The 26,608-nt window shown below is 41.7% G+C and overlaps 1 protein-coding gene across 5 annotated transcripts in view; it reads left to right on the top strand.

Annotated features, from left to right (window-relative positions):
• Positions 1 to 26,608, top strand: part of LOC147014074 (serine/threonine-protein kinase WNK2-like) — a 152,415-nt gene that overhangs the window by 110,399 nt on the left and 15,408 nt on the right. For all 5 annotated transcript variants that reach the window (XM_085851698.1, XM_085851697.1, XM_085851696.1 and 2 more), the window contains 10 exons: positions 6,316 to 6,549; positions 10,614 to 10,675; positions 11,320 to 11,476; positions 11,740 to 11,856; positions 11,990 to 12,112; positions 12,364 to 12,400; positions 12,535 to 12,699; positions 15,144 to 16,216; positions 16,566 to 17,119; positions 24,566 to 24,765. In XM_085851698.1, the coding sequence (XP_085707824.1) occupies positions 6,316 to 6,549; positions 10,614 to 10,675; positions 11,320 to 11,476; positions 11,740 to 11,856; positions 11,990 to 12,112; positions 12,364 to 12,400; positions 12,535 to 12,699; positions 15,144 to 16,216; positions 16,566 to 17,119; positions 24,566 to 24,765 (2,722 nt within the window). The remainder of the gene's footprint in view (positions 1 to 6,315; positions 6,550 to 10,613; positions 10,676 to 11,319; positions 11,477 to 11,739; positions 11,857 to 11,989; positions 12,113 to 12,363; positions 12,401 to 12,534; positions 12,700 to 15,143; positions 16,217 to 16,565; positions 17,120 to 24,565; positions 24,766 to 26,608) is intronic.

Genomic DNA, 26,608 nt, shown 5'->3' with positions numbered 1-26,608 from the left:
AGCAATTGAACAAGAAATTGCGGAGAAATGATTTTTTGAAATTTCGTCCCATGTAAATGATTGGGATTTTTTGAAACTTTGTGAATTTTTCGTGACGTCATCATTTCATCCAGGTTCACCCAAATTTATAGGTTCAGTCCTTGGGTGATTATCTTTCATGTCAAAATGTTTCGTGGACATATACACAAGGACCGCTGAGAAAATCGATGCACACACACACACACACACACACACACACACACACACACACACACACACACACACACACACACACACACACACACACACACACACACACACACACACACACACACACACACACACACACACACTCTTTACTGTACAAAGTGACAGAAGTTGTCTTCGACAACTTAATAAGCAGAAACTTTTGAATTACATGGGACCTTCAAGGAAAGAAATTATGACTATTAGTGACACTCGGTAAGCTTGTTGACCAATTATTTATTGATAATCCAAAGCGTTGTGATCATCAAATGATGTGATCAAATGATGAAATGACTACCCACAAACAATCATGTCGTTAGAGGTACGCAGCACATGGCTGCGGGTAACATCATTGTTTGGGGGCACAGCTGTATCGTTGATGCAGTGCCCCCATGTAGGTTAGAGTAGGAATTTGTAATTTGTAGAGCAGGAATTTTGCAAACAATAGCTTGCCTACTTTTCGCAAAGGACACCACCATGAGATCTTTGACGTCAAACAACAAAAACTGCAGACAGGATTCCCGTTTAACGTACACCTGAGGGATGCACACACATTGATGAATCGCCCTGCTTGTGAAACTTCGTGATGACAGTTTATAGCTGAGTCGAGATTCAAACCCAGATTAAACAGCCTAGAGGCGAGTGTGCGTACTTTTAGGATATCCTGCCAGCCTCGTTAGATAATTGTTTCTCCCTCAGGGGCCATTCAAAAATTACATGAGGAATTTTTTGGCCAAATCTCTCTTCCCCTCCCCACCACACTGTAAAGCTCAATAATGCTTCAACAGACAACCCCTAACATATTACATAACACTCGATGAAGACACCCCCTCCACCTATTTCATACCTTAATCCCTAGATGCTATTTATCACATTATTATTTTCAGTTACTACAAAATATATTTCAAAAGTAAAGGTGGTACAGCGTACCCATCAATAAGACCAGGCAGAAGTTGGAATCCCTGTAATGACATAATCGGACTAATCGCTCGGACTGACATAATCGTTTCTAAATATGTTCCATTGCTTTCATTTCCAAATGAGTTTAAGTGTCTGTGGAAAAAGCAATGATGGACTCATTGTCAAAACTCCACCAACAATATTAATTTTGTACTTTTGCCATTCACATTTTATTATTATTTTATAACATTTTATATTGTACCGGTACAGATTTTGGCAATGTAAAAACATGTTTCAGTAAAATCGTATAATTTAAAGGATATGAATAAACAAAATTTAATGACTTCTCCAGGAAGTGACATCACTTTTTCTTCAGTCACCAGTAAGTACCACAGGAAGATGAGGTTTAAACAAAGTGATTTGCTTTTATCATTAATGTATTGAATATGTGCATCATAAAATACTTGCATCTTTAAACAAAGAATACCTGGAACAAAGTTGTCATTGAGTGATTTAGCGTTACGTAACGGCACTGGAAACACCCCTCTTCCTCCTGTTGCACTCCATAATGCTTGGACATGCACCCCCCCCCCCACCACGCACCCCCCTCCCACACCCAATGCATTACATAGGCCCTTAACACAGAGACAGATTTACTTGAAACAAAGATGGGAGTATTTCATTCACCAAGGAATCCTTACTAGTGTGTGTGTGTGTGTGTGTGTGTGTGTGTGTGTGTGTGTGTGTGTGTGTGTGTGTGTGTGTGTGTGTGTGTGTGTGTGTGTGTGTGTGTGTGTGTGTGTGTGTGCGTGCGTGCGTGCGTGCGTGCGTGTGTGTGTGTGTGTGTGTGTGTGTGCGTGTGTGTGCGTGTGTGTCACAGATGCCAACCCTCCCGATTTCATCGGGAGGCTTCCGAAAATTCACCCAAACTCCCGCCCTTACGATCACTATCCTTATCCTCCCGAAATTTTGATATTTTTGCACTGTTCACTAATCAGAATGTACTAGTATGAGAATTGAATGAAAAGCATCGTCTGCTACGTATAGCATGTGGTAACTCCATAACGTTCGCTGCTACCAAATTGTACGTAAAAAATTGCAAATTCAAATGAGGAGGAGCGAAACATTGGGTCTGGATCTCGCTTATGCGATCATGCACTGAGATTTAGTGCATGCGGTATGTATGCACAGTGTATATGCATGCGATATGCTCACTGCATGCAGCTGGGCCCCGTACCAGCCCGGCGGTCGCGACCACCGTGCGGTGTTTAACAGCCGCTAGAGTTCTACGAGTCGCGCTGCAGCTGTGGAACATCGACTTCGAAGTTACCGATGCTTCAAGCCCTCGATGTTGATTACGAAATGGCAGAAAAGAAGCTTACGAAGACCAAGAAATGGTCTCAGAAGTACAAGACCGAATACAGTCTCCAATACCCGTGTATTCGAAAGTCTGAAAGAGTAATTCATCATGCGTATTGTACAGTATGCAGCGTTGATATTTCAGTTGAGCACGGAGGTCGCGATGATATTCGGAAGCACGTTGGAAGCAAACGGCACACAGACATTGCAAAGGAGAGATCTTCGAGCACGAGTACCGGTACACTTCTGAATTATTTCACCAAACAAGGGACAAGCGAGGAAGAGGATGTTACCCGAGCGGAACTTCTCTTTAGTGGATTTATTGTGGAACATAACTTGCCCATATCAGTCTCAGATCATGCTGGACCTCTATTTCAAAAGATGTTTCCAGATTCAAAAGTTGCTTCAAAGTATGGATGTGCAAGAACAAAAACTTCAGCAATAATTGGTGAGTTGTCAAATGTTACTGCTTCATCTATTGCCGATATTGCTAGACTAGCTCCATTTAGCCTAGCTACAGATGGTAGCAATGACAGTGGTGAGGCCCAGCTATATCCTGTCCTGATTTCGTACTATGACAACAGTGCTGGGATTGTGAAGCAAGGTTTGCTAAGTTTGCCTGCGTGCAAACAAGATTCCACTGGAGAAAACATTTTCAAACTGCTTGATCATGAGTTCAGTGACAGGAAAATTCCGTGGGGAAATTGTGTTTCCTTTTGTGCTGATAATGCCTCTGTCATGGTGGGCAAGCACAAAGGAGTCGCTGCTTATATCCACAAACAAAATCCAGAGTGCTACATCATGGGATGCCCTTGCCATATGATGCACAATACGGCCAAGAAGGCGGCTCAGGCCTTACCCATTGAATTAGATGACTTTCTCATCGATATTTACTACTACTTGGACAAAAGTAGTAAACGCGTCAAAGGAGTGAAAGCACTGCAAGAACTCTGTGATGCCCCGACACACAAGATTCTGAAGCATGTCGCAACAAGGTGGCTGTCCCTTGGTCAGTGCCTAGACAGGCTGATTGAACAGTGGGAGCCACTTCGCCTCTTCTTCAAGAAGAAGTACGAAGAAAAATGCAACCAACTGTAGCCAAGACTCTAACAACGAGCAAGAAGGACGGCACTGTATCTACTGCCAGTACTGGCACTGCAGGATCAAGCACTAGTGGAGCAGCATTCACCACTACCACTGCAGTATCTGCTGTGAAGAAGACAGCAGGGACAGCACCAAAACCAATGCTGAGAGCAGGTAGCATCACCGGCCCTTCATCACGTTCATCTACAAAGCAGATCCCTTCAGAGTCGAGAAAGACTGTGATAGTCCCATCTACAGGCAAAGAAGGACCCAAGTTAAGTTCTGCTTTTGCCAAATCACTTGATAGAAGCTCAGCCAAACCTTCGAATCAGAGGTCTTCTTCCTTGGCTGCACCTACCTCAAGCTCTCTCCTCAAACGTAAAATTGGATCTGGTACTACGAGTCTGACCTCTTCTGCTGGCAGTAAACGCAAGTGTGATCGCCCTGCGGCTAAGTGTACTACGAGTTCTACAACTAAAAGCGCATCTTCCTCAAACACTGTGCAGGAATCTAGAGAAAAACGTGTCAACAGGATGTTCTTGTCTCCACAAACAAAACTCTATTGTTTCTTCCTTCGATATGCTAACAAGCTTTTTGAGAAGGGGAATCTTCTGCTCCAAAGAGACGAACCCTGTATTCATCTCCTGCACGGAGAATTGAATGGTCTTCTGAAAGATATCTTCGTACGGTTTTTGAAACCATCGGTGTCATCGGTTGCTCTGGTAAATGTACCCTTCTCTGACAGAAATCATCAGAAGAATGATGAGGACCTCATGATTGGGAACGATGCCAAACTGTATATAAGGGAACAAAGGAGTCTCAAGAAATCCACCTTCACTCTGAGTGAGTCAGACATCCAAGGTTTCTTCAGTGCAGTTCGCTCATATTATGTGAAAGCCTGCAATTACATCTTCAAAACCTGGCCGCTAGATGATGAATTAGCCAAGCATGCTCAGGTGCTGGATGTTAAGCTACACCAAGAAGTGGGGTTTGACTGTGTGGAGTTTTTCATCAAGAAATTCCCCTGTCTGTTCAGTGGCGGTGATAGTGACATAGACAGTCTTGAGAGTGAATTCGCTCACTACCAGGCAGACGCCTCCATAGCTACAATTGCTACTGAGACAGTGAGATTGGATGAGCAGTGGCATCGGATTTCACAGCTCACAGATCCCTGCACTGGTGCCAAGAAGTATCCTAATTTGAGCAAAGTGATGAAGGGAATCTTGGTCATTCCTCATTCGAACGCATCATGTGAGCGGGCACTCAGTCTTGTACGGAAGAATCATACTGAATTTCGTCCCAATTTGAGTGTCAAAACCCTGGAAGCTCTCTTAATTGAAAAACTAGCTCATAGCACCCCTTGCTACCAGAGAGAATACAGCAAAGACATAATCAGAAGGGCTAAAAGAGCCACACAGCTGTCACTCAGCAAAGCTGCCATGGAAAAAGCAAGCAGCAGTAGTACCAGCCAGTAAGGTAAGAAAAATATTGCTTCTTTTGTGCTTTTTGTTAATCTTTTTTTGTCCCCTAACTTACTAATATTAACATACATGTAACATTAAAAAGTGCACAATTTTCCCCTTTTTTTGTTCAAAAAGTGGGAATTCTTAACATGTTAAATGCTCCAAAATAGGGCTCAGAGGGCACTAGAGAGCGTCTAGAACACCAGAGCTTCCAGGGCCCTAAGGCGGGCCCTGGACCCCGCCGCAAGGGTCGAGCGCTCCGCGCTCGAGATGTGCGCTTCGCGCACATTATTTGGTGTCGGTTGCAAATCCTCCCTAATTCTGATTTCCAAAAGTTGGCATCTCTGGTGTGTGTGTGTGTGTGTGTGTGTGTGTGTGTGTGTGTGTGTGTGTGTGTGTGTGTGTGTGTGTGTGTGTGTGTGTGTGTGTGTGTGTGTGTGTGTGTGTGTGTGTGTGTGTGATTGTCGTGCTACTTCTGCTCCATTTCTCGGCCGATAATTACATCCAGACTTGCTACATAAGATCAGCATGACCAGAATTAGTGCAGAGGGATTTTTTTTTTATCTTTGCCTGTGGTCTTGTGGGGAGGACGACACAAATTCTCTATGTAAATGTGTATCTTGTAGTGCCGCTCCAGGTGGGAGAGGGTATTACAAGTCTCCACCCTTTTGCAGTACATTCCTGTCCCCACGTTTTACAGTGCAGTGAGATATTTAGAATTGTGCAATGAGAGGTATTTTGGAGAGATATTTTGAATTGCAGGTTTGAATAAGGATAATAACATAACCCCTGGCCTGGCCACTCCCTGAGGGAGCAGATGCTTTGAGATAATGAAATTCTTGCAACATTAAGTTGCCTTTTATTTCCCAGCAATTGTAACTTATGCCTGGTGTTGGCTTAATGGTTAGGGTGGTGGGCTTTGGATCCTAGGATCCTGAGTTCAAATCCCGCTCAGCTGTTGAATTAATACCAGGTGGGGTTAACTCAGCCTGTCATCCTTCCGAGGTCAGCAAAATGAGTGCCAGCATGCTGGTATACTGTCGGAGTGGCCACCCATCCAGGATTGTGCCCAATAGCCAAGGAGACTGCTTAAGCAGCACCAATGCTCTGCAAAGAGTATGGTCCCAATCTCCTCCTCCTCTCAATTGTAACTTGGTTTATTATGAGAATAACAAATGAATGAGTTGCTTGTCGAGTATAGCATGATCATTGCAGGATTCAGAGCCATTGTATGGATCGTAATCTGAATGCTGCTCTCCTACCACCCATTTTTGGTTTTCCACAGCAGGATGGCACACAGAATGGGATTCCATCTGTTTACCTACATTCACCCCAAGCACCAAGTGCCTTTCATGTGGCAGACATTGCCAACGCAAATTGCTCTTGCTTGACTGCCATCAGTGTGAGCCTATCCAAGTCTGACATTTCCACGCAGACCTCGGGGTCACTCCCTCCATTTGTGGTCCACACAGATCTAATCCAGAGTACCTCTCCTTGTGCCCTACAAACTCAAGAAGAAGTAAGCTTTTTAGTTGATAAAATCATTGGTTGGGGGTTAAACTCCTTCTACCTGTAAATGGATATGATGATGATGATCAGTTCATCCTATTATAATGCATTTTGCTGTTCAACAGTTTTTTTTATTTACCGATTGCTGCAGCATGAAACGCAATGAACAGGTTGAGTACAGGAAGCAAACCGACATTTGCTCTGTAAATTTGGCTTTTTATACACCGCTGCTTCCCAATTACATATCTAGGCAATGCATAACGTCATCACCGGGCGCTGAAGGAGTACTCAATTTTTATTGGGTAGTCTATCTCACGAATTGATTTTTTTTCATCACGAATTTTTTTTCATCATTTCATTTTTTTTCATTGTCATCACGAATTGGGTAATTTGATTTTTTTTCTACCCTTATTATCAGTATTTCCGTCGATATGTTTGTCTGTCTGTTGGGTAGTCGATCTAGTCGAAATTTTTTTTCTTTTTTTGAGATTTGTTCTACCCTTATTATCAGTGTTTAAAATGGCGATTTCAGTTAATACAATGGCGATTTCGATGAAACTTGGTTGGTAGGTTCATACCATGACCTAGTTGTGTGCAAATCGCTCACTGCAGATCTGGATAAAATCACAAACTGGTCCAACACGTGGAACATGTCTTTCAATCCAGACAAATCTCACACTCTCACTATGTCTCTTCGAAAGGACCGTTTACAAAACCCCCCCATCCACTTTCTCAACAATCCTCTGGAAGAAGTCTTTTCTTTCAAGCTTCTAGGTCTCACTATCTGCCATGACCTTTCCTGGGAAAGTCACATTTCCAACCTCGCCTCAAAAGCCAGTCGCCGACTGGGAATCCTCCGTCGTGCTAAGTCCTTCCTCGGTCCTCTTGAGCTCCTGACCACTTACAAAGCTTTTGTCCGTAGCCTGATGGAGTACTGCTCTCCCCTCTGGGCTGGTGCTCCTGCCTCCCACCTTTCTCGGCTTAACGCTGTCGAAACCAGGGCATTTAAGATCATCGGCATCTCCCGCAATGAAGCTGAGTCTTTGGGCCTCTCACTCAATCACCGCAGGTTGGTCGGTGGTCTTTCTGTCTTCTACCGACTCCTCTCCAGCCTTGCCCCCCTGCTCTCTCTGCGATTTGTCCCCACCACATTTCCACAGGGCGCTCAAGGTCCGCCAACAACCCCCTTCTGGTAAAACTACCAAAATCACGAATCACTGCTCATCTTCACTCTTTCATTCCTCTTTTTTCCCGCCTTTGGAATAAACTTCCTCACTCTATTCTTTCCCATTCTTCCCTCCAGGCTTTCAAAACAGCTGTTCACCACCACCTCTTATCTTCCCCCATCCAAATCCTCGATCTTTTCTACCCCCGATAATCCACCCAAGCCCACTTCCTTCATTTCTCCTGCTTTCCTTCCTGAAAGTCCCTGAAATGTCCATCTTCTCTTCGCTATGTTCCCCGTCCCATCCCCATCCCTCTCCCTTCCACAGTTCACCTAATGTGTCTGTTCCCCACTGTTTTGTCCCTTCCACTCCCGCCCCTCTTGTCTCATGCCTCCTTGCTGTGAGTTGTGTGTTTGCTCTCATACGAGCCTCGACCAAGGTATACAAAAAAAAAAAAAAAATGAGAACCGTTGCTATGGACACCACCGTTGCCTAGCAACGGGACTTTGAAATTTTTTAACAATCATAAAGAAATTATTTTTTCGAAAATCCAAAATCGGGCCACGAGCGACTGTGGGCAGTACATTCAGCCATATTGTCAAAAATTTCCAGCCGGATCCTATGAAAACTGTCAGAGAAGATAGACTTTCAATGAACCCTGGTCGAAAACAATAAAAAAAACGAAGTTCGTTATATCTGAGAGACTATGAGTCAGATATACATGAAACTGGTATGGTAGGTTCATGGTATGTCCTAGTTATGTGTGAGAGAACTGTTGCTATGGACCCCTCTGTTGCCGAGCAACGGCCGAAAAACCTCTAAATGTGGGGGTATGTTAAAGAAAAAAGCAATCTGCAGCATTAACCCTTGAACCTAGAATCATGAATTTTCTTGTGCTTAATCCTCAGGTCATTCCCCATCTAATGGGCCCATCGCGTCAGGTTCTATTGGGTAGTCGACTACCCATGTCACCTACCGGCTTGTTCTGTTTTGTTTGTTTGTCCGAGCGATATCTCAGCCTCCGTTGATCTGGGAAGCTGAAATTTGGGGACAAAAGTGAAGATGTGCTTTGGCAAAAACGGTATTTTTATTTTTTGATTAATCAATTAATTATTTAATTTTTCAATTCATTACTTAATTTTCAAAAAGCCACAGATTCGGAAGAAACAGTGGTGGTTTAGGTGTGCCATTTGGAAATTGATTGAGAAATCAATTATTTTATGATTTTTAATTATTTATTTAAATTATGCAATTAATCAATCAATAATTGTACACCGCTCCCTCCAATTCCGACTCCATGTGCTGCAAGGCGGCATCGCCGGGCGCAGAAGGTGCCCCGGTAATGTCACGCACTAGAGGATTGTTATTTATTTATTTGCCATGGGGGCGGTGTACTTTGAATGTACTTGTTTATTTTTTGTATACAAAGTCAAGGCTCATGGAAGAGCGAGAACACAGACTTTTTCCTCTCCGCTCCCAAATGGTTTCGTATATACAACTCCATTACTCCCCTCAGTCACTCCACTTCCATTCTCATCCTCCTTTACCCTCTTTTCTACACTTCTCAATTTTGATTTCTCTCAATTTACCACACTTCCTTATGTATATGTAATATATGAATGATCCTTACACTACCTTACATATATTTGCTTACATAATTGTAAGATTAATCAATTAATACAGTGAAGTACATCTTATGCAACAGTGTTAAGAATGACTTGTATATAAAGGAGCTTCCGTAGTTTAAATTGTAATACGCTTCACTATACATTGGGCACAAAAGACAGGTGATCGTACTGTATATAATCTTGACTGCATAATGAGTCTTATTGAGATTTCCTTACCCGTTTTGGGTTAGACTATTCCTTCCTTGGGGACACCTCAGGATTAAACTTTGTTTTTTGTTTGTTTTTTATATTCCCCTGTTATCTTCATCTTTTGCTCCTTCACACTATTTCTAATTTGTGATGTTCTTTGCTCATGTGCATGCATGTGCAGCTTAATTAGTCCATCCTAATGCTTGACATGAGTGGGTTAGGCCTTGCTGCATTGTCCTTTGATTCCCATGGCTGTTTAGCTGGGCAGGTAATGGCAAACCATCTAACGTATACCTTACCTTGAAACTGCTGTGGCAGAACCGACTCCAATGCAAAGTAAGGTTTTTATAAAGTTCTTGAATTTGTTTCTCTATTCGCTAGTTATAGCCATACCATTTTTCATAGTCTTGGCTTGTTGTATTTGATGGCATTGCTAATTTATTATTCAATTATTTATTGACTTGTTTGTAGTTCACATCTGTGCACAGAGATCAGGAAGCTGATATCCCAAGTTCAAATTCACATATGCTTTGTTGATTTGTGTCTTGGCTCCTAATGGCTTTGTAATGTCCTTCTCCTGCATGTACAAGCTCCTTTATTCGCCTTCTTCTTCTTCTTCTTCTTCTTCTTCTTCTTCTTCTTCTTCTTCTTCTTCTTCTTCTTCTTCTTCTTCTTCTTCTGCTTGCATATGGCAACTTGGCTGCCGGGTAGCTATCATTTTGTTTTGGCATGACTATGCCATTGATGCTGTGCCCCTATACCAGTACAATGGTACTCATTTTGCCAACCTCAGAAGGATGACTGGCTGAGTCAACCCAACCTGGTGTTAATTCAGCAGCCAACGGGGCTCAAACTCAGGACCCTAAGCTACCAAGCCAGCCACCCGAACCACTAAGCCAACAGCAGGCTTCTTTATCAGCCTTAAACTTGAGACGAAACAAATTGTAGCATCTGTAAAAAGCCTCCTTTTGTACATTTTTTATTTTTACCATTGACTTGGTACACCAGTTCTGTTGATGTAAATCAACAGCCAAATTTAGCTCCCATAACCTCAAATGCACCATTTCAGTCCTTCTCTCATCATGCTGCAGATATCTCCAGGGCCTGTTGTTGGAGGTCAAAAGTCACCCCAGCATGTTTCAACACGTGAAAGGTGAGAATCTTTATCTTAATTTACAGCCTTGTTTGATGCTGCACTCAGGGACAATTCTCATTGCATTATGGTTGAGTGAAGGCTGGGAACATAGCCAACAGAAGATGTAATGTAATATTCCAGGGCACTCAATCTTAGGGTATAGTAACATTATCTGTCCTGTCAAAGTGCCTCCTGTTTTTGGGTTTGAAATTTATAAATCAAACAGTGTTGCAAGTACAGTAATCTCAATGTATATTTACCTTTTTCTGATTTAATGTCCAGTGTGTATTTTCTAGATCGTGTCACAGTGCCTAAGCTATTTATTTGACGTGACATTTCCGCCACTATTCTGCTTCGGTTACTGCTCATTTATGCCAGGTTATCTTGCACCTCACAGGCATGGTAGGTCCACTCAAAAACTATTACAATTAAGCTTGCTTTGTGTGAACTTGGTGTTGTTTGCTATGTTCCAGACTGTAGCCTAACAATAGCACAACACACCAACTTTGCTGGAAGTCATTTGCTGCTCTGGTTTTCACTGTTCACATGGTCAAATAAATTGCCAAAAGAGCAAGTACCACCACATTTGATAATTACGTAATAAAGGTGAGTACATGGTAATTGCCACCATATTTGTGTTGCCCCTGCATGACTGGACACAGACCCACCACTCTTGTTGGCAAGCACAGTAATGGACGACATGAAACCACTCTGTCCGTGAGCAAGAGTGAGGGCCGAACCAGGCGACACAGAAGGTACTCACGGCGCTCACGACATGATAAGCACGTGAAACCTCGTGTCACCATGCTGAACATCACAGTAAGCACCCCTTCAATCGCTACTCCTTGTGGCTGTCTTATTTTCTGTAGTCTTAACTTTTGTTTCATTGGCTCTTTTATGGAAAAAATTATTTGCAGAAGAGTTGGTAGATTACCTCTATCAATAAGAGAGCTTTTAAAAGTATCAAGTGTTCTACCACGCCACAAAAAAAATTAGAAAAAATTGCTTCCGCTAAATCCTGCATTGCCATCAAGCTCTTGTGCTTAGTTTCGTAACTGAATGTTTGTTTCTGCCCACAAAAGGTTTCCGATCAAGGTGACAAAGTGGTGGAGTGTCAAATGGAAACGTACAACCACAAAACGGTGACATTCAAGTTTGACTTTGAATACGATGACTTGGAAGAAATAGCAGATTACATGGTAAACATGGCTATTTGAATAGTAACCTTCACTGGAATTGCAAACGAGGAGTTTGTTTTGTGCTAAATATTGAGTCTTTTGGGGGATTTTTTGCATGGTGTTGACCTTGATTGGATGTTCCCTGTGTCTTCAGTTAATGAACAGCTTTATTTTGGACTCAGAGAAGGATACCTTTATTGAGCAGATAAAGGACATAATTGATAAAGTTGAAGAGTCTCATCAGACGGAGGAATCGAAGGCTGTCGATTCTTTTGAGGTGACCTTTGCTTATCCTATATTTACGTAATACATATCCGTTTTAAAAAATGCGAGATGCTTTAAGGAACCAAACAAGCTTATGGTCAGGATTGGTTCTCTTGGTGGTGAATACAACACATGAAAATAATGAGCTTTTACTGGCTAGAACTGAGATTATAATGGTGGGTAGATGAGTTCCCAAACAGCCATTGGTTGTGTTGGCTTTAATCCCGAACTCATTTTTTTCTTTTTCTTCACATTTTTGTGCAGCATTCTCTGTCCAAGACTTCCTCTGTTGGCGAATCTGGTCAGTAAATGCGCTTCAAGCATTTGTTAATTTGTTGTGTATGTTTGCATTAAGCCATTTATTTGTGGTGAGTTTAACTAGTCCAGGGGCATTCTTCTGTCTCGAATCTTCTTATTGATCTTCTGTCTTCCAAGGTGAGGTCAGTAAGCGTGCAACGGTGATACGAACTGGCGCGAGGAAGTTCATTGTGAATCCAGTGCTGGAGATCCAGACCACAGATGTCATGCAAGTGCCATCTCCAACTACGACTCTGAACTGCAGTTCCAAAGGAGGTCCCTCTGGGCCAGAGGAACGCCTTGGTATGGAGTGTTCAACCACCCCATACTATATATGGGTTGGTGTGAATAAAGCAGGTTATGTTGTTATCATCGGTGTTTTGGTGGTTAGGGGGAGTCAGGATGTAGCGTTGGAGAGACGGGGACTGGGGAGGGTGTTCAGAGTGGGCTTTGGGAGAGATTTAATGCAACGTTTTGCTAACATCACATCATCTCCTTTGCATTAGGGTTGGGCATACAACCATACTTTTTTTGAAAGGAGTGTTTTTTATGGCCAAATTTCATGCTGATCACGAATCCGTTGAACGTTTTGACATAGGATGATGACATTTGACATTTTTGACCAAGGATGATGTCTTACTAAGACATCATCCTAGGTCAAAAATTTCAACGGATTCGTGATCAGCATGAAAAATGGCCATAAAAAAAACACTCCTTTTAACGGGACAACAGAGAAAAAGTCGATGTGTGCCCAACCCTATTTGCAGAAGATACTTTTCAGAGAAACAAAAAAGTACCTAGAATGGCATTCAGTACAGTGCATACCTCTGCCAGGCTGAACAGTTTACGTTTTGTATCCCAATGATAGGTTGGATTTGGATTTGGACCTGAACCAAAATCTAATCGGCTTGTTCTTGTCACTTACCCAACTCATCCACCAAGTTTTGTCAAAACCCGTCCATAACTTTCTTGAGATATTGTGCTACATATCGTTTTTGGCTCTCTCAATGGCAATGGATCACAAAAAATTCTAGTGCCCTTATCCAGATCCGATCTTCAACAAAATGTAATTTATTCATCCTTGTCAAATACCCATCCTGTCCACCAAGTTTTGTCCAAATCCATCCATAACTTTTTGAGATATGCTGCTCACAGACAGACAAACAAACAGGGGTGAACACATAACCTCCATCTACCTCTGGTGGCGGAGGTAAATATGACCACCATTTTATGACTTTTATTGAAACACAAGTGTTAGTTCATTTCATTTCTGAAGTGTCTGGAAGTCAGTGAGTTTCCATGCTAAATTCTGTTGATTTGACTTTGGGTCATAATGGTATATCCAAGTTTTATCTCATCACTATTCACCATGGGTTTTTGGATTTCTCCTTCAGAATGTCTGTGAAGCCATTAGGAAACTACAGTGGCACTCAGTGGAGCGCATACCTCCACCAGGCTGAACAGTTTACGTTTTGTATCTCAATTATAGGCTGGATCTGGATTCGGACCTGAACCAAAATCTAATCGGCTTGTTCGTCACCTAACCAACTCATCTACCTAGTTTTGTCATAACTCGTCCACAACTTTTTGAGATATCGATATATTATATATCGTTTTTATCCCTATCACTTAATAGTGAAGAATCACAAAAAATTCCAGTTTCAAGATCCGGATCTTCACCAAAATCTAATCAATTCATCCTTGTCACACACCTGTCCACCAAATTTCGTCCGAATCGTCCACAATTTTTTGAGATATCGTGCTCGCAGATGGACGGACAGACAGACAGAGGTGAAAACATAACCTACATTGGTGGAGGTAATTAAAATAAAATTCTCGAATCCGGATCCAGATCTTCACCAAACCGATTAAATTAGTCCTTGTTACACCCAACCTGTTTACCAAGTTTAGTCCGAATCCATCCATAACTTTTTGAGATATCCTACTCACAAACAGGGGTGAAAACACAATCTCCATTCACCTTAGGTGGCAGAGGTAGTTATCATTTTTGCCTTTTGCTCAGAAATCGGCCGTTCAAGTATCCACATAGCACATACTCTTGTTATTTTTTTAAAAATGTAATTCATCATTATGGCTTGAGTGTTTATCAATCAGTTTGCATTTCACAAACACCAAAAAACATCCGTTGCCAGGAAGAACAAAACACGTCAAAATAATTGATATTGTGCGGTGGGCTACTGTTTTATAATGACCGTTCAGATAACGCAACGTCGTGGTCATATGACAATTAAATAAATAGCCCCAAAATATCAATAATTATAATCATTTATGTGATTTTATTTTGTTTGTTGTCCTCTTCTTTTTTTTAAGTTATAAGAAGTGATGCTTGGCCATTGATACTGTTTCAGGTTTAGCCATCTCATCCCACACCCTGGCACCTTGCTAATGGAACCTGTACAGGCCAGAAAAGCACCTTGTACAGGATGATGTGCAACACATGGATGGACAAGGTGGATGATTACATTAAAGTGTCGTATTTTCCTGCTCCCTTGATATTTTAAAATAGTTTATGCTATTATTTATAGAAATGACTGATTTGGGCATACAACCACCTTTTCGTCTTGGAAAAACACAGACTCTCAGTCTTAAACTACAGTGGTGTTTATTAGCATGATTGTCTAGCATTTTGTGATTTGTATGAAATGTAGCTGCATAGCAGTGAGACTCCACCATCCCTTATACCCCCCAATCCCTCCTCTCCAAACCCACCTATCTCCCTTTGTTAGTGATCCACAGAGTGGATTATGAAATGTCAAGCTCCATATCATCATTGAGCCTGTGGCAAGGTCCAGAGGATTCTGTGGAGGTAGACCAGCAGATGTCAAGCCCCTTCCCTGGTCCTGACTTTCCAGCAACTTTATCCATCATGACTCCATTGACCCAAGATGCACAGCAGCCACCTCAAGCTATCCAGCCAAACGTTATGCCCAATGACAACCAACCACAAGTCATTGAATTTGCTGAACCACCTCCATTCATCTCCTTCCCGCAAACCTCATTAGACAACTCGTCACTTGTTTGTTCTGATGCTCTCATTCCTCAGTACTCAGCTGCTCACTCCTTGTACAGTAACACATGCCTTGTTGCAACCACACCCCCTTGTTGCGGCCATGTCAATTTGACGAGTGACCAAAGCACGGGAATTTATAATGACACTTCTAGCCCTCTGACATTCCTTCCATCACCATTGGTCTCAGCTATTCCTGCTCATAGTGTCTCTGATTCCACAGAAGTTTTTGGCCAACTTCCAGTGCAAGACACACCCCCGTCCCAGCAGAACTCTGAAACAGCCAGCCTGAGACCTGGTGCTATCCCTTTGTCATTATCTGTGGACATGCAACAAGGTGTTAGTGGTGAGAGCAGACTGAGCACAGCAGAGCCTGAAACTCCAAAGAGCGCATCTGTTTCTGGAAACATCAGGGATCTCGATGAGAAACTGCGCACTCTGTTTCAGGATTCTAGTTTAAGTCAATCTGCCACATGTTCAGATGAACATCGTGATGGCACTGGAACCGCTCTAGATGTGACTTCCGCAGATTCCAGTTTTCTGCTCTCTCCAGCAAAGGCAAATGGTCTACCACCTCCATCAACGCTAACCACTGTTTTTGATGGTCCTTGCCAGCAGTTGCCCTTGTCTGCTGTGAAAATGCATGCTGGCGAGATTGGAGAGATTGCACCGTCACAGGATTCCTCTTCTCAACCTCTGCCAGTGCTTCAGAATTCCACAGTACCCACCAACGTTCGGTCATTCATTTTGGAACATGGTGGCCCAACAACACCCATTGATGATTCTACCATGGTGAGGAACATGTAGCTCCTGTACTGGTGGGAAACCTGCATTTGTTTGTTTGAATAATGCATAACTTTAGGATTTTTTTTGATCCTTTTGTCGTAAAAAGTCATCGACAAATTACATATGCAAAGGGGTGGGCAAAATGAAATTGATAAACGGCCTGTTGTAGAGCTAGCAGAGAAAAAGAGATGTATACATAAGGGAACAGGGTTGAAGATTCCTCTGTTTTGCTGTGTGATATGTATTTGGCCCCATATTTGGATTATTATTTTTGTGTTGAGTAAGATTGTAGCATGCACCTCTTTCCAGAAATTTTTACTGCACCATTGACTTCCACTATATATGATGGATGCAGATGATGCCTGCTCAGCGAGAAGAACATTTGGTAAACAAGACCATGGAGATTGGCTCAAATGTCCATGATGAAGTCGGAGAGACAACGTGCGAACATCCTGCTAGAACCACAAAAAAAGCTTCTGAGGCTTTTGGAAATGAAAATATCCACGATTCGACGATTGATCAGAAATTTGAACTGTCAATGATATGTATCTGTCCTTCACCACCTATCAAACATCTTGCAACTCTTTGTGGAACTGTTGCCAAGGTCCATGAAGAAAACCCTGCTTCTCCGACACCAAAGCAGGTTATGATACCCTTCCTTCCGGCTGAGTGTGTGGAGCCTGTGAATAGTGATGGAATGGCATCTCCCGAACCAGGGACACAGCAGGTGACACGTGATGAGAGCAGCTGTATGGACAGCTCGGTTCCACCGAAGTCCTTCACTTCGGACAGGTCTTATCCACAGCAACGAGATTCTTCTGACTCACTTTCTTCCTGCCCAAGTAGTGATTGTACCTCGGACCATGAGGATGGTGATTTGAACAGTGAACTACAAAAGCTCAAGGAAAAGTAAGGTTCACCTATTTTGTTAGCTCACCTGGAACGTAGTTCTGGGGTGCTTATGGGATGGCGCGTCGACTGTCCGTCCGTCTGTTCACATATACTTGCAACTTCTTTGAAACTAAACATATGGTTTTAATGAAACTTTACCACAACATTAATCACTGTGTATGTAACAAAGTTTGTTCATGGTATTAAAAAAAAATCAGGCCCGATGGGGATTGCCCCCGAAAATAGGTATTTGCTTTCTTCTCAGAAACTACACATGCAATTCTGATGAAACTTGACCACAACCTTAATCATCTGTGATGTACCAAAGTTTGCGCATGACATTAAAAAAGCGGTCTGAGGGGGGTCAACGGAGGGAGCTTATGGGGGGGGGTTCCCCCCTAAAGAGGTGTTTGCTATCTTCTCAGAAACGACACAGACAATTCCGATGAAATTCTTGACGACAACCTTCATCATCCATGATGTACCTAAGTTTGTTCATTACATTAGAAAAATCGGGGCCTAATGGAGGGTTGCCCCCCAAAATATGTACTTGCTTTCTTCTCCGAAACTACACACACAATTCTGATAAAACACCACAACCTTCATCATCCATGATGTACCAAAGCTTGGTCATGCCATTAAAAAATCGGGGTCTAAAGGGGTCTACAGGGGGGGTTTCCCCCCAAAAGAGGTATTTGCTTTCTTCTCAGAAACTACACACACAGTTCTGATAAAACTTCACCACAGCCTTCATCACCCGTGATGTACCAAAGTTTTCTCATGACATGAGAAAAATTGGGGTCTAAGGGCATGTAATGGTGGGGGGCTGGTTGCCCCCCCAAAATATGTATTTGCTTTCTTCTCAGAAACTGCACACACAATTTCAATGAAACGACCACCACCCTCATCACCCTTGATGTACCAAAGATTGTTTACACCATTAAAAAAATTGGTCTTCGGGGGGGTGGGGGAGGGTTGCCCCCCAAAAGATTTGCTTTCTTCTCCGAAACCATACACACAATTTCGATGAAACTTCACCACAACCTTTATCACCCGTGATGTACTAAAGTTCGTTCACGGAATTAAAAAAGAAATTCCATAGGTATTTACTTTCTTCTCCATTACATATTTTGTGGGTCATCCATGCCCACCAGTGTTCCCTGGTCATCTTATCTTGCTGCTACCAGGTGAGTGCCCAGGGGTATTGCCCCTGTTTTTGTTTTCTCATTGGTAACTTTTTATTTCAAACTCATGGAAAATAAATTAATTTTTCACATGATTGTTTATGTAAAATCACTTTCACTCGGTACAAAATGATGCGTTCCAAAGAGTGCTTGGTTTGAATTATATTTACCGGTAATTCTTTTGAATTTTTACAACTGTAGCATATGTTTGTTCGAAATGGGTGAAGGAGAGATTTCCTCAAAGCACACACATCTAAGATATCCATCTTTGGTTTGAATCTTGTCCCAGCTACAAAGTGTCAAACCGTATTTCTCATACAGGGTGAGGCATCAGTGTGTGCACTGTCTATTAGAAGGATGTTAAACTGAGAGTCCCGCCTGCCAACACCGATTGTTGGTGGACGTTAAAGATTCCACGATGTCCTTCACAAAGAGCAAGTGAGCTATTGCCAGCACCACGGCCAAATTACAAATTCCTGGCATTGACTGACCACTATAAAAGCAATGGCAAACAACCAAGTGTAACCTTTTCTCAGGAACTACTTCGGCAGCCTTGCCACTCTGTAAGGTGTATGGTCTATTGATGATGATGATTATGATTATGGATATGATGAAGGATATAAAGATGAGTGAAATTCTTTATATTCCCTATTCATCTCTTCTTTTTACCCCACGCATGCGAAGCGAAAAGTGGGGTTAAGCAATTAGTTCATACTCTGTCTGTCTACAAACGTCAGTTTATGATTGAGGAACAACTTCATTTCAATTGAATGTTATATTTTGAACACAAATCGGAACATGGATCAGAAAGCAAACCTGTAGTTTAACAGTACTTTGCTTCAGAATTAGTCCTGATCGCACATGCGCAGGGAGGAGTGAGATATAATTTATCTACTCTTTCTGCCTATCTGACAGTCAAACAAAATTGAAAATTATTCCAAACAGAAAACTGAATGTTTTTAACAGTCATAAAGGACACAAAATAACAGGCATGAATAACCAATGTAACGTGTTCGATAAGGTGGTGTAATATCCACTGCGTCAACAGTGGTAAACTTCTGGAATTATTGTTATTTTTATGGGACCTTCACAATATTTATTTTATTTCAATTTAATTATATAATTGAACATTGTAGAACACAAATCATCTTCCTATCGCTTCCAAAAACCTCGTTTTGCAATACTTGGACATGTTTAAATAAGGTGGTGTATAAGACTGTATCAACGGCGATAAACTTCTGGAATTTTTTCTTTTTATACAACGTTGCATATCTTTATTTTATTTCAATTGAATTAGATTCTTGAACACTGTAGAAAACAAATCACTTTTGGCATTTTTTAAAAACCCTTCCGTTTAGCAGTTCTTGGACAAAATATTGTTGCGGTTCTTCAAAACCGCATGCCTCTAAGGCAATGGCACCCAACATACAGTGATCCCCAGGCAGTTATTTCATTAGTCTTCGTGCAGTTAGATCTTCCCCTCATGTCCAGTGGGTTAACGGGACGAAGTGCATTGCGTGAGTCTGAAAGCTAGGTCTATTAACTATATATCTGTCTCCTATTCGGATTTTTAATCCAAGCCTTTCCTTTTAGCCATGGTACAAGTCAAGCAAGTAAGCACACACGCCATGTAAAATGCGAATGAACAGCAAACACACCACAATGCCTCCCATGGCTTTGAACCACCACCACCAAACTCCCTCCAACTCAACATACTACACAGCACGTGCATGGTGCACCAATATTTATTGTCCAAGCCAAAAAAAAAAGATGCTCGTATGTATAAAAAAAGAATTTCCCATTATAATCTCAGCCAGACATATCTCCATGGGTATGAATATGAGTCGCTCAGTGATTAAGTGGGTAAAGCCTTGTGTTATCTTACTGGTGTGTGTTACTTTTCCACGATGGTTTGGAGTTGGGTTATCAGATGTCTCATTCGCACTCCTATATGGATGCTCAAGTTCCCATGTTACTGTTCAAAAGGATTGGACCTTCTGGACCACGTGTTAATATTGAGACTATGTGGGATATCTTCACCAATTGATATCTATCATCAGAATCTCTATTTGGTTAACTTCAAAGGCCATATGATTAACTTCAGAGAACAAGAACTTCTGACTTAATCGGCTTTCGTTAAAATCTCCACCATCTCCCCTTCCGACACTGAAAAACTTGAGAGTAAGATGATTTATCAACTATTCTTCACTTTGCCTAATGGAAAAGAATAGGAATACTTCATCATGCTGTAAATAGTGCTCATACACCATGTGTTGCACTTCATCTCATGTCTGTCTGCACATGCTTGCCCACTGAGTCCACTACAGTTCATGCTAATATTTATCTTGCTATTCACGAGGTAACATTTGCACCTGTATCTACAATGAAGAAAAGCAATAGCAAAATCTATAAGTGACCGTCATCTCTCACGTACAGCTACTTGGTATTATTTTTGGATAGTTTTGGCTTTCTACCATTACCATTTCTATTGATGATGGCAGTCTCGCATGCCCTTCCTGTAGTCTCATTAAGACTCCTGCTAATACATGGAGTCTTCGCATGATGGATCGTTCACCAGCCAAAACTTTTTCTCTGTTTGTCTTACAGTTTTGCAGACTTGGAAGCCAGTACTGGATCGCACTACCTTTGGGCATAGTATGAGACTGCCTGTAACTTGAGGCTTCATGTTGGTGTGTAATGCTAATGGGTTCATGGAAACCAATCGGCATGGACCATTAACAAGTGGCTTCCATGTGGTGCATTTTATTTGAATACGATAGGGGTGGCATTCCCATGATATTTGCCTTCTATAATTTATTCATCATTTCCATAATTATTTCCAATAATTTTAAGCCTTCACTTCAGAAGGGGTTCACGTGTCCAGGGGAGGGGTGAGTTGAAGATGAGTGGCAGGGGAGGGGGGACATGGTGATGACCATGTTGCCATTTTGTACATCAATGGTAGATGTTTAGTTATTTTGTGCAACAGTAAAGTATGTAACAATCATCAATATTAAATATTTCCTAACTCAGTATTTGGCACCATCAAGGCTGGTAAGATGGCCTAAAGGTGTCTGTCTAATCTGGGTTCAAATCTCGGCGCAGCTATAAACTCTCATCCAGGTGTTTCACAGGCATGGCGATTCATCAATATGTGTGCCGTCCCTCAGATGGATGTTAAACAGGTGTCCCATCTGACAGCATTCGTTGGTAGATGTTGAAGATCCCACAATATCTTTCATGAAGAGTAGGTGAGCTATCACTGGCACCATGGCCAACTTACAAATTCCTGCCTGAACCATTTAGTTGAGTGTCAGGCCTGGCCAGACAATTCATGAAAGACTTGGGCCAGTTAAAATGGGATTAAAATAAATTCAATTCAAATCAAATGGAAGACCAAATAGGTACAGTCCTGCATTGGAGTAATCAGAAGGAACCCAAACAAGCAAAAAGAAAAGATGAAGTCATCCGTTTTTCCAACATGGCTGCCATACCACGTGAGCAATGACATCATAATTATGATTAAAACATTCTACATGAGTAGTCGCACCTATGGTGAAAATTTTGGCTCAATCCCACAAACAGTTGTGGAGAAAAACACAAAAGTTATGTGCGGACAAACAAACAAATGGACCCAAAAGCAATAATCGTATCTCCCTTCCCAAAGGGATTTTTCCTCCTTGAACAAACGCTGGTAATAACGTTTATAAATAGCTTCTCGTGGCATTTTGTGGGGCACCCCGACCGGAACACAATATATATATATATATATATATATATATATATATATATATATATATATATATATATATATATATATATATATATATATATATATATCATAAACCGCAAACACGTATTACTACCCTTTTAAATTTGTGACTGGTGTTTAACACTAAACTGAAAGAAAGGAAAGCCAACATTCTTGAGGCATTATATGCTTATCACGTACCCCACAGACTCGGACCCGAGCCTAGATCTACTGTACTCTATATACCCTACAGAAGATAATAACACGATCCTGCCGCTCCTGATGGGAGTGGGCGTACTAGTATGTCCAAATAAGGAATCTCCCATCTTAACTCTCTCAGGATGAAAATGCAATGAAGAAATTTTCAGATCAGATGGAATTAAATTCAAATCAAATGGAAAACCAAATAGGTACAGTCCTGCAATGGAGTAATCAGAAAGAGCCCAAACAAGCAAAAAGCAAAGATGAAGTCATCAGGAGGAACCTGGATAGGATTCGTATTTCAGCTGTTATTCCTCTACCTCCAAACCCATCCAGGCACAGCCACGTGAACCTTGTTCAAAAAAAAACAAAAACAAAACTCCCACATCAAAAAAAAAATTCTGGCTGCCAGACCATGTGTCCGATCAAGTTGAAATTTAAAACATGCATTCCCCATCACAACTAGATCACAATTGTCAAGTTTCATGTGAATCGATGAAGCAGTTCCAGAGAAAACATTATTTAATATTTTCTTCAATCCAATATGGCTGCCAAACCATGTGACATCAATTATTCAACAACCTTGTATATGCATTCCTTGGGGAACATTTATGTGAAGTTTGCCCTTGATCTGTCTAGCTGTTCTGGAGATTTTTATGTTTTAGGGTAAAACCAATATGGCTGCCAAACATGCGATCTATGACATCATGTGTGTGAACCTTTTGTTCCTCATGGATGGGTGGTCATATGTGTCAAGTTTCGCCTCAATCTGTTCAGCCACTTCAGAGAAGAAGATTTTTGAAAGTTTTTAAAAAACAATATTGCTGCCGAATCACGTGACCGATGATGTAATCAAAAATAATTTGTGCACCATTTTACCCCTAGATAACCCTCAAAATTCTTCATACTGATTGGATATACCGTTCTACATATGCAATTATGATGTCATAAAAAAAATCACACTCATTCCCCATGAGGAGTACTTGCTGACAAACTCATCCACCTAGTTTTGTCATAATCCATCCACAACCTTTTGAAATACCATGTTACATATCGTTTTTGGTGAAGAATCAATAAATAATTTTTTTTTAATTCTCACATCCAGATCTTCACCAAAATCTTATCGATTCGTCTTTGTCACACACCCAACCTCTTGAAGTTATTCTGGCCACATTTTCAGATATTGTGCTATATATTTTTTGTGGCCCTGTCATTGGTGAAGAATCACCGTAAACATTCTCGTCTCCAGATCTTCATCAAAATAGTCATTTCTTCCGAGTGACACATCCAACCTGTCCACCACGTTTAGTCCAAAAACGTCCACAACGTTTTGAGATATCCTGTTCAGATAAACAGACAGACAAGGGTGAAAGAAAACACAACCTCCGTCCACTTTCGGCAGCGAAAGTAACTAGAGAGTTCATAGAAGACAATACTCGGCTCAGGGTTCAAGTCTACTTCATTTTGAATAAAATAATGATTTTAATGATCGTTAAAAAAAACTTCTGGAAGTTTTGTACTATTAAAGCAGTCTTATACACCAACCTTATACACCACCTTATTTATCATGTTCAAGTACTGCAAAACTGGAGGTTCTTGGAAGCAATTTGTGTTCTACAGTGTTCAAGTATATAATTCAATTTAAATAAAATAAAGATTGTAAAAGTAGTCAGAAAAATAAATTAATTCTGGAATTGACTGCTGATGATGCAGTCAATTACATCACCCCGTCTAACACATTACATTGGTTATTCATGCCTGTTGTTTGTGTCCTTTATGATGTCCTTAAAACATTTATTTTCCTGTTTGGAATGATTTCCAATTTTGTTTGATTGCCGGAGAGGCAGACAGAGTAAAAATATTATTTCACTCTTTTCTGTGCATGTGTGATCAGGACAAATTCACAAAGTCGTGTTAAATTACTGGTTTGTTTTCCGATTCATGTTCAAAATATAACATTAAATTTAAATATGTTGTTCCTTAATCATAAACTGACGTTTGTAGATGGACAGGCCGACGGACGGACGGGCGGATGGACAGACATGAACAAATTGCTTAACCATGCATTTTGCTTCATGTGCGCAGGATAACACCCTCATGCCATTAGAGAGAGAGTAAAGGTACAAAGCTTTACAATCATATCAATCACTCAAACAAACACGTGCATTTGTAACAGGATTTGGTATAATTCGGTTTTCTGCACTCTGTGAAGGTATATGTTCATTCATCTGCACTCTGTGAAAGTATATGTAAAGGTATATGTCTCTGTCTCTATACCTGTAGACTGCCATTGATTACACTTACACGTTTGTTTGTACTCTTACACAGACATCGGCATGAGGTCGAGGAGTTACAAGCACGGCAGCGCCGTGAACTGCAGGAACTGTATGTGTATATGGGACGTGTGCCTCCGAGCCCTCGAACTGTGCAGCAGCTTGTTCCACCTGCACAGCAGCAGCATCATCCATTGCACCACCTCCAGCCCAACCGCAACAGAAAAGCCATGGGGAGGGTGCAGATGGCCCCATGTAAGAATTTATTACTTGGTCAATGATACACCATGGATGATTCATGTATTACCGGCATGTACCTGCATACTTAATGTACATTCCCTACCAGCATGGCGTCATCTCACTTTCTAACTATCTCCTTTCTTTGTACTTGGTGTCACACCTGTGATATATGCTCTGCAATTTAAGTTGATTTTAGTCTTACTAATGAAACCAGACTGATGATAATAATCCAAAACTTGCATACTTCCCTCTGTGTGTTTGTCTTTTGTAATGGAAGAAAAGATTCTCTTTCTCTCTCTCTGTGTCTATCTGTCTCTCTCTCAGTCTGTGTGTGTCTCTCTCAGTCTGTGTGTGTCTCTCTCAGTTTGTGTGTCTCTGTTTCTCTCTCTCTCTCTCTCTCTCTCTCTCTCTCTCTCTCTCTCTCTCTCTCTCTCTCTCTCTCTCTCTCTCTCTCTCTCTCTCTCTCTCTCTCTCTCGCCCCCTGCTGGCTGTTGGTACGTTGTGTGTACTGTCATGGCTGCTCCTTGCTTCGTGTCGTGAGTACACCTCCTCTGCCGTGCTGTTTGGTGTTTCCACATTCCCCATTTTTCGTTTTCCATGTGTTCGTTTTTCTACTTGTGAACTTTTCCCCGTGTTTTTTTTTCCTTCCTATCTGGAGAAGAAAGAGAGGGAGAGCCCATGGTCTCGTGTCGAGAAAATCGTAAGCCGAAGGCCTGGCATGGCTGCCGGGGGAGGTTTTTTTTCTTGCCCACTGTGACCTTGTTCTTTATTGTTTCTTGACTTTAATCGATTGATATGTTGGTGTTTGTGAAACTCCTTATCCTCTCCGTAAAGTTTACTAACTTGTTTTCCTGAGTTAGAATGGCGGGTGAACGTTTCCGCATTGAGATGTTCGAGTCACTTACTCGTAAACACGTTGTGTTTTGCATCCCTCCCAGTGAGGTGGAACTGAATGATGTACTTTCCGCCATTGGTAACATCGTTGGATCACATAACATTCGTGCTGCTTGTCACATGAATAAGAAGTTTGTCATGTTTGTGTTGGAGGAACACATGGTAGCAACAACAGTTGAGCATGGCCTGTTCATCGAACCAAACACTAACCTCTCTGTGTTCACTTTGCAGGCCCGAACAGTTAAAGTTAATATTAGTAATATTCCACCATTCATAAAGAACCAGGACTTGTGTAACCAGTTAAACAAGTTCGGTAAGGTTGTGTCGAGGATCTCAATGGTGCCGATGCGAAATGTTAGTGATAAGTTTAAACACGTCACATCTTTTAAGAGTGGTTTATATGATACTACCTGAAAATGAAAAAACACAATGTCGTGCTAAGTGTAAAAATCGATGGGTTTGAATATAAAATGGATGCCACCTCAGAGGTCATGACGTGTTTTGGGTGTGGGGCTGATGGGCATGTGAAGAGTGTTTGTCCCAATGCGGTAACACTGTAAGAAAGTGAAGGTGTGGTGAGGAACGATTCTTCCTCACCACATACTGATTGGGAGAAGGCTAATCGGGAGCCTACCCCCCCCCCCCCACCGACTGAGGTGTGTGACGTGTTGGACTCATTCACTCCGACCGGCGTTAAGGAGAGGGTGTTTGATCGTGATATAATTAATCCTCCACCAAAGGAGGAAGTGAAAGTGGTTGATTCCTCTCCTTTACAATCCACTGGACAGGATAGTGTGGACGATATGGAGGTATATGTTATGGATACCAGGAAAAAAGGCCAAAAACGGACAAACGTTGATGCCTTTGATGCTAAATAGCAGAATAAGGTTCAGATCGTGTCAGGATCGTGGGACCTCCAAAGTACGTCCAACATGGGAAACCCCTTGGTGGTACCGGAGTCATG

This window comes from Eptatretus burgeri, chromosome 13 (genome assembly GCF_056783735.1).
Source record: "Eptatretus burgeri isolate ZD-2024b chromosome 13, Ebu_testis_v1, whole genome shotgun sequence".
In the NCBI taxonomy this organism is placed as follows: Eukaryota; Metazoa; Chordata; class Myxini; order Myxiniformes; family Myxinidae; genus Eptatretus; species Eptatretus burgeri.
This window is presented reverse-complemented; position numbering and strand designations above follow the sequence as displayed.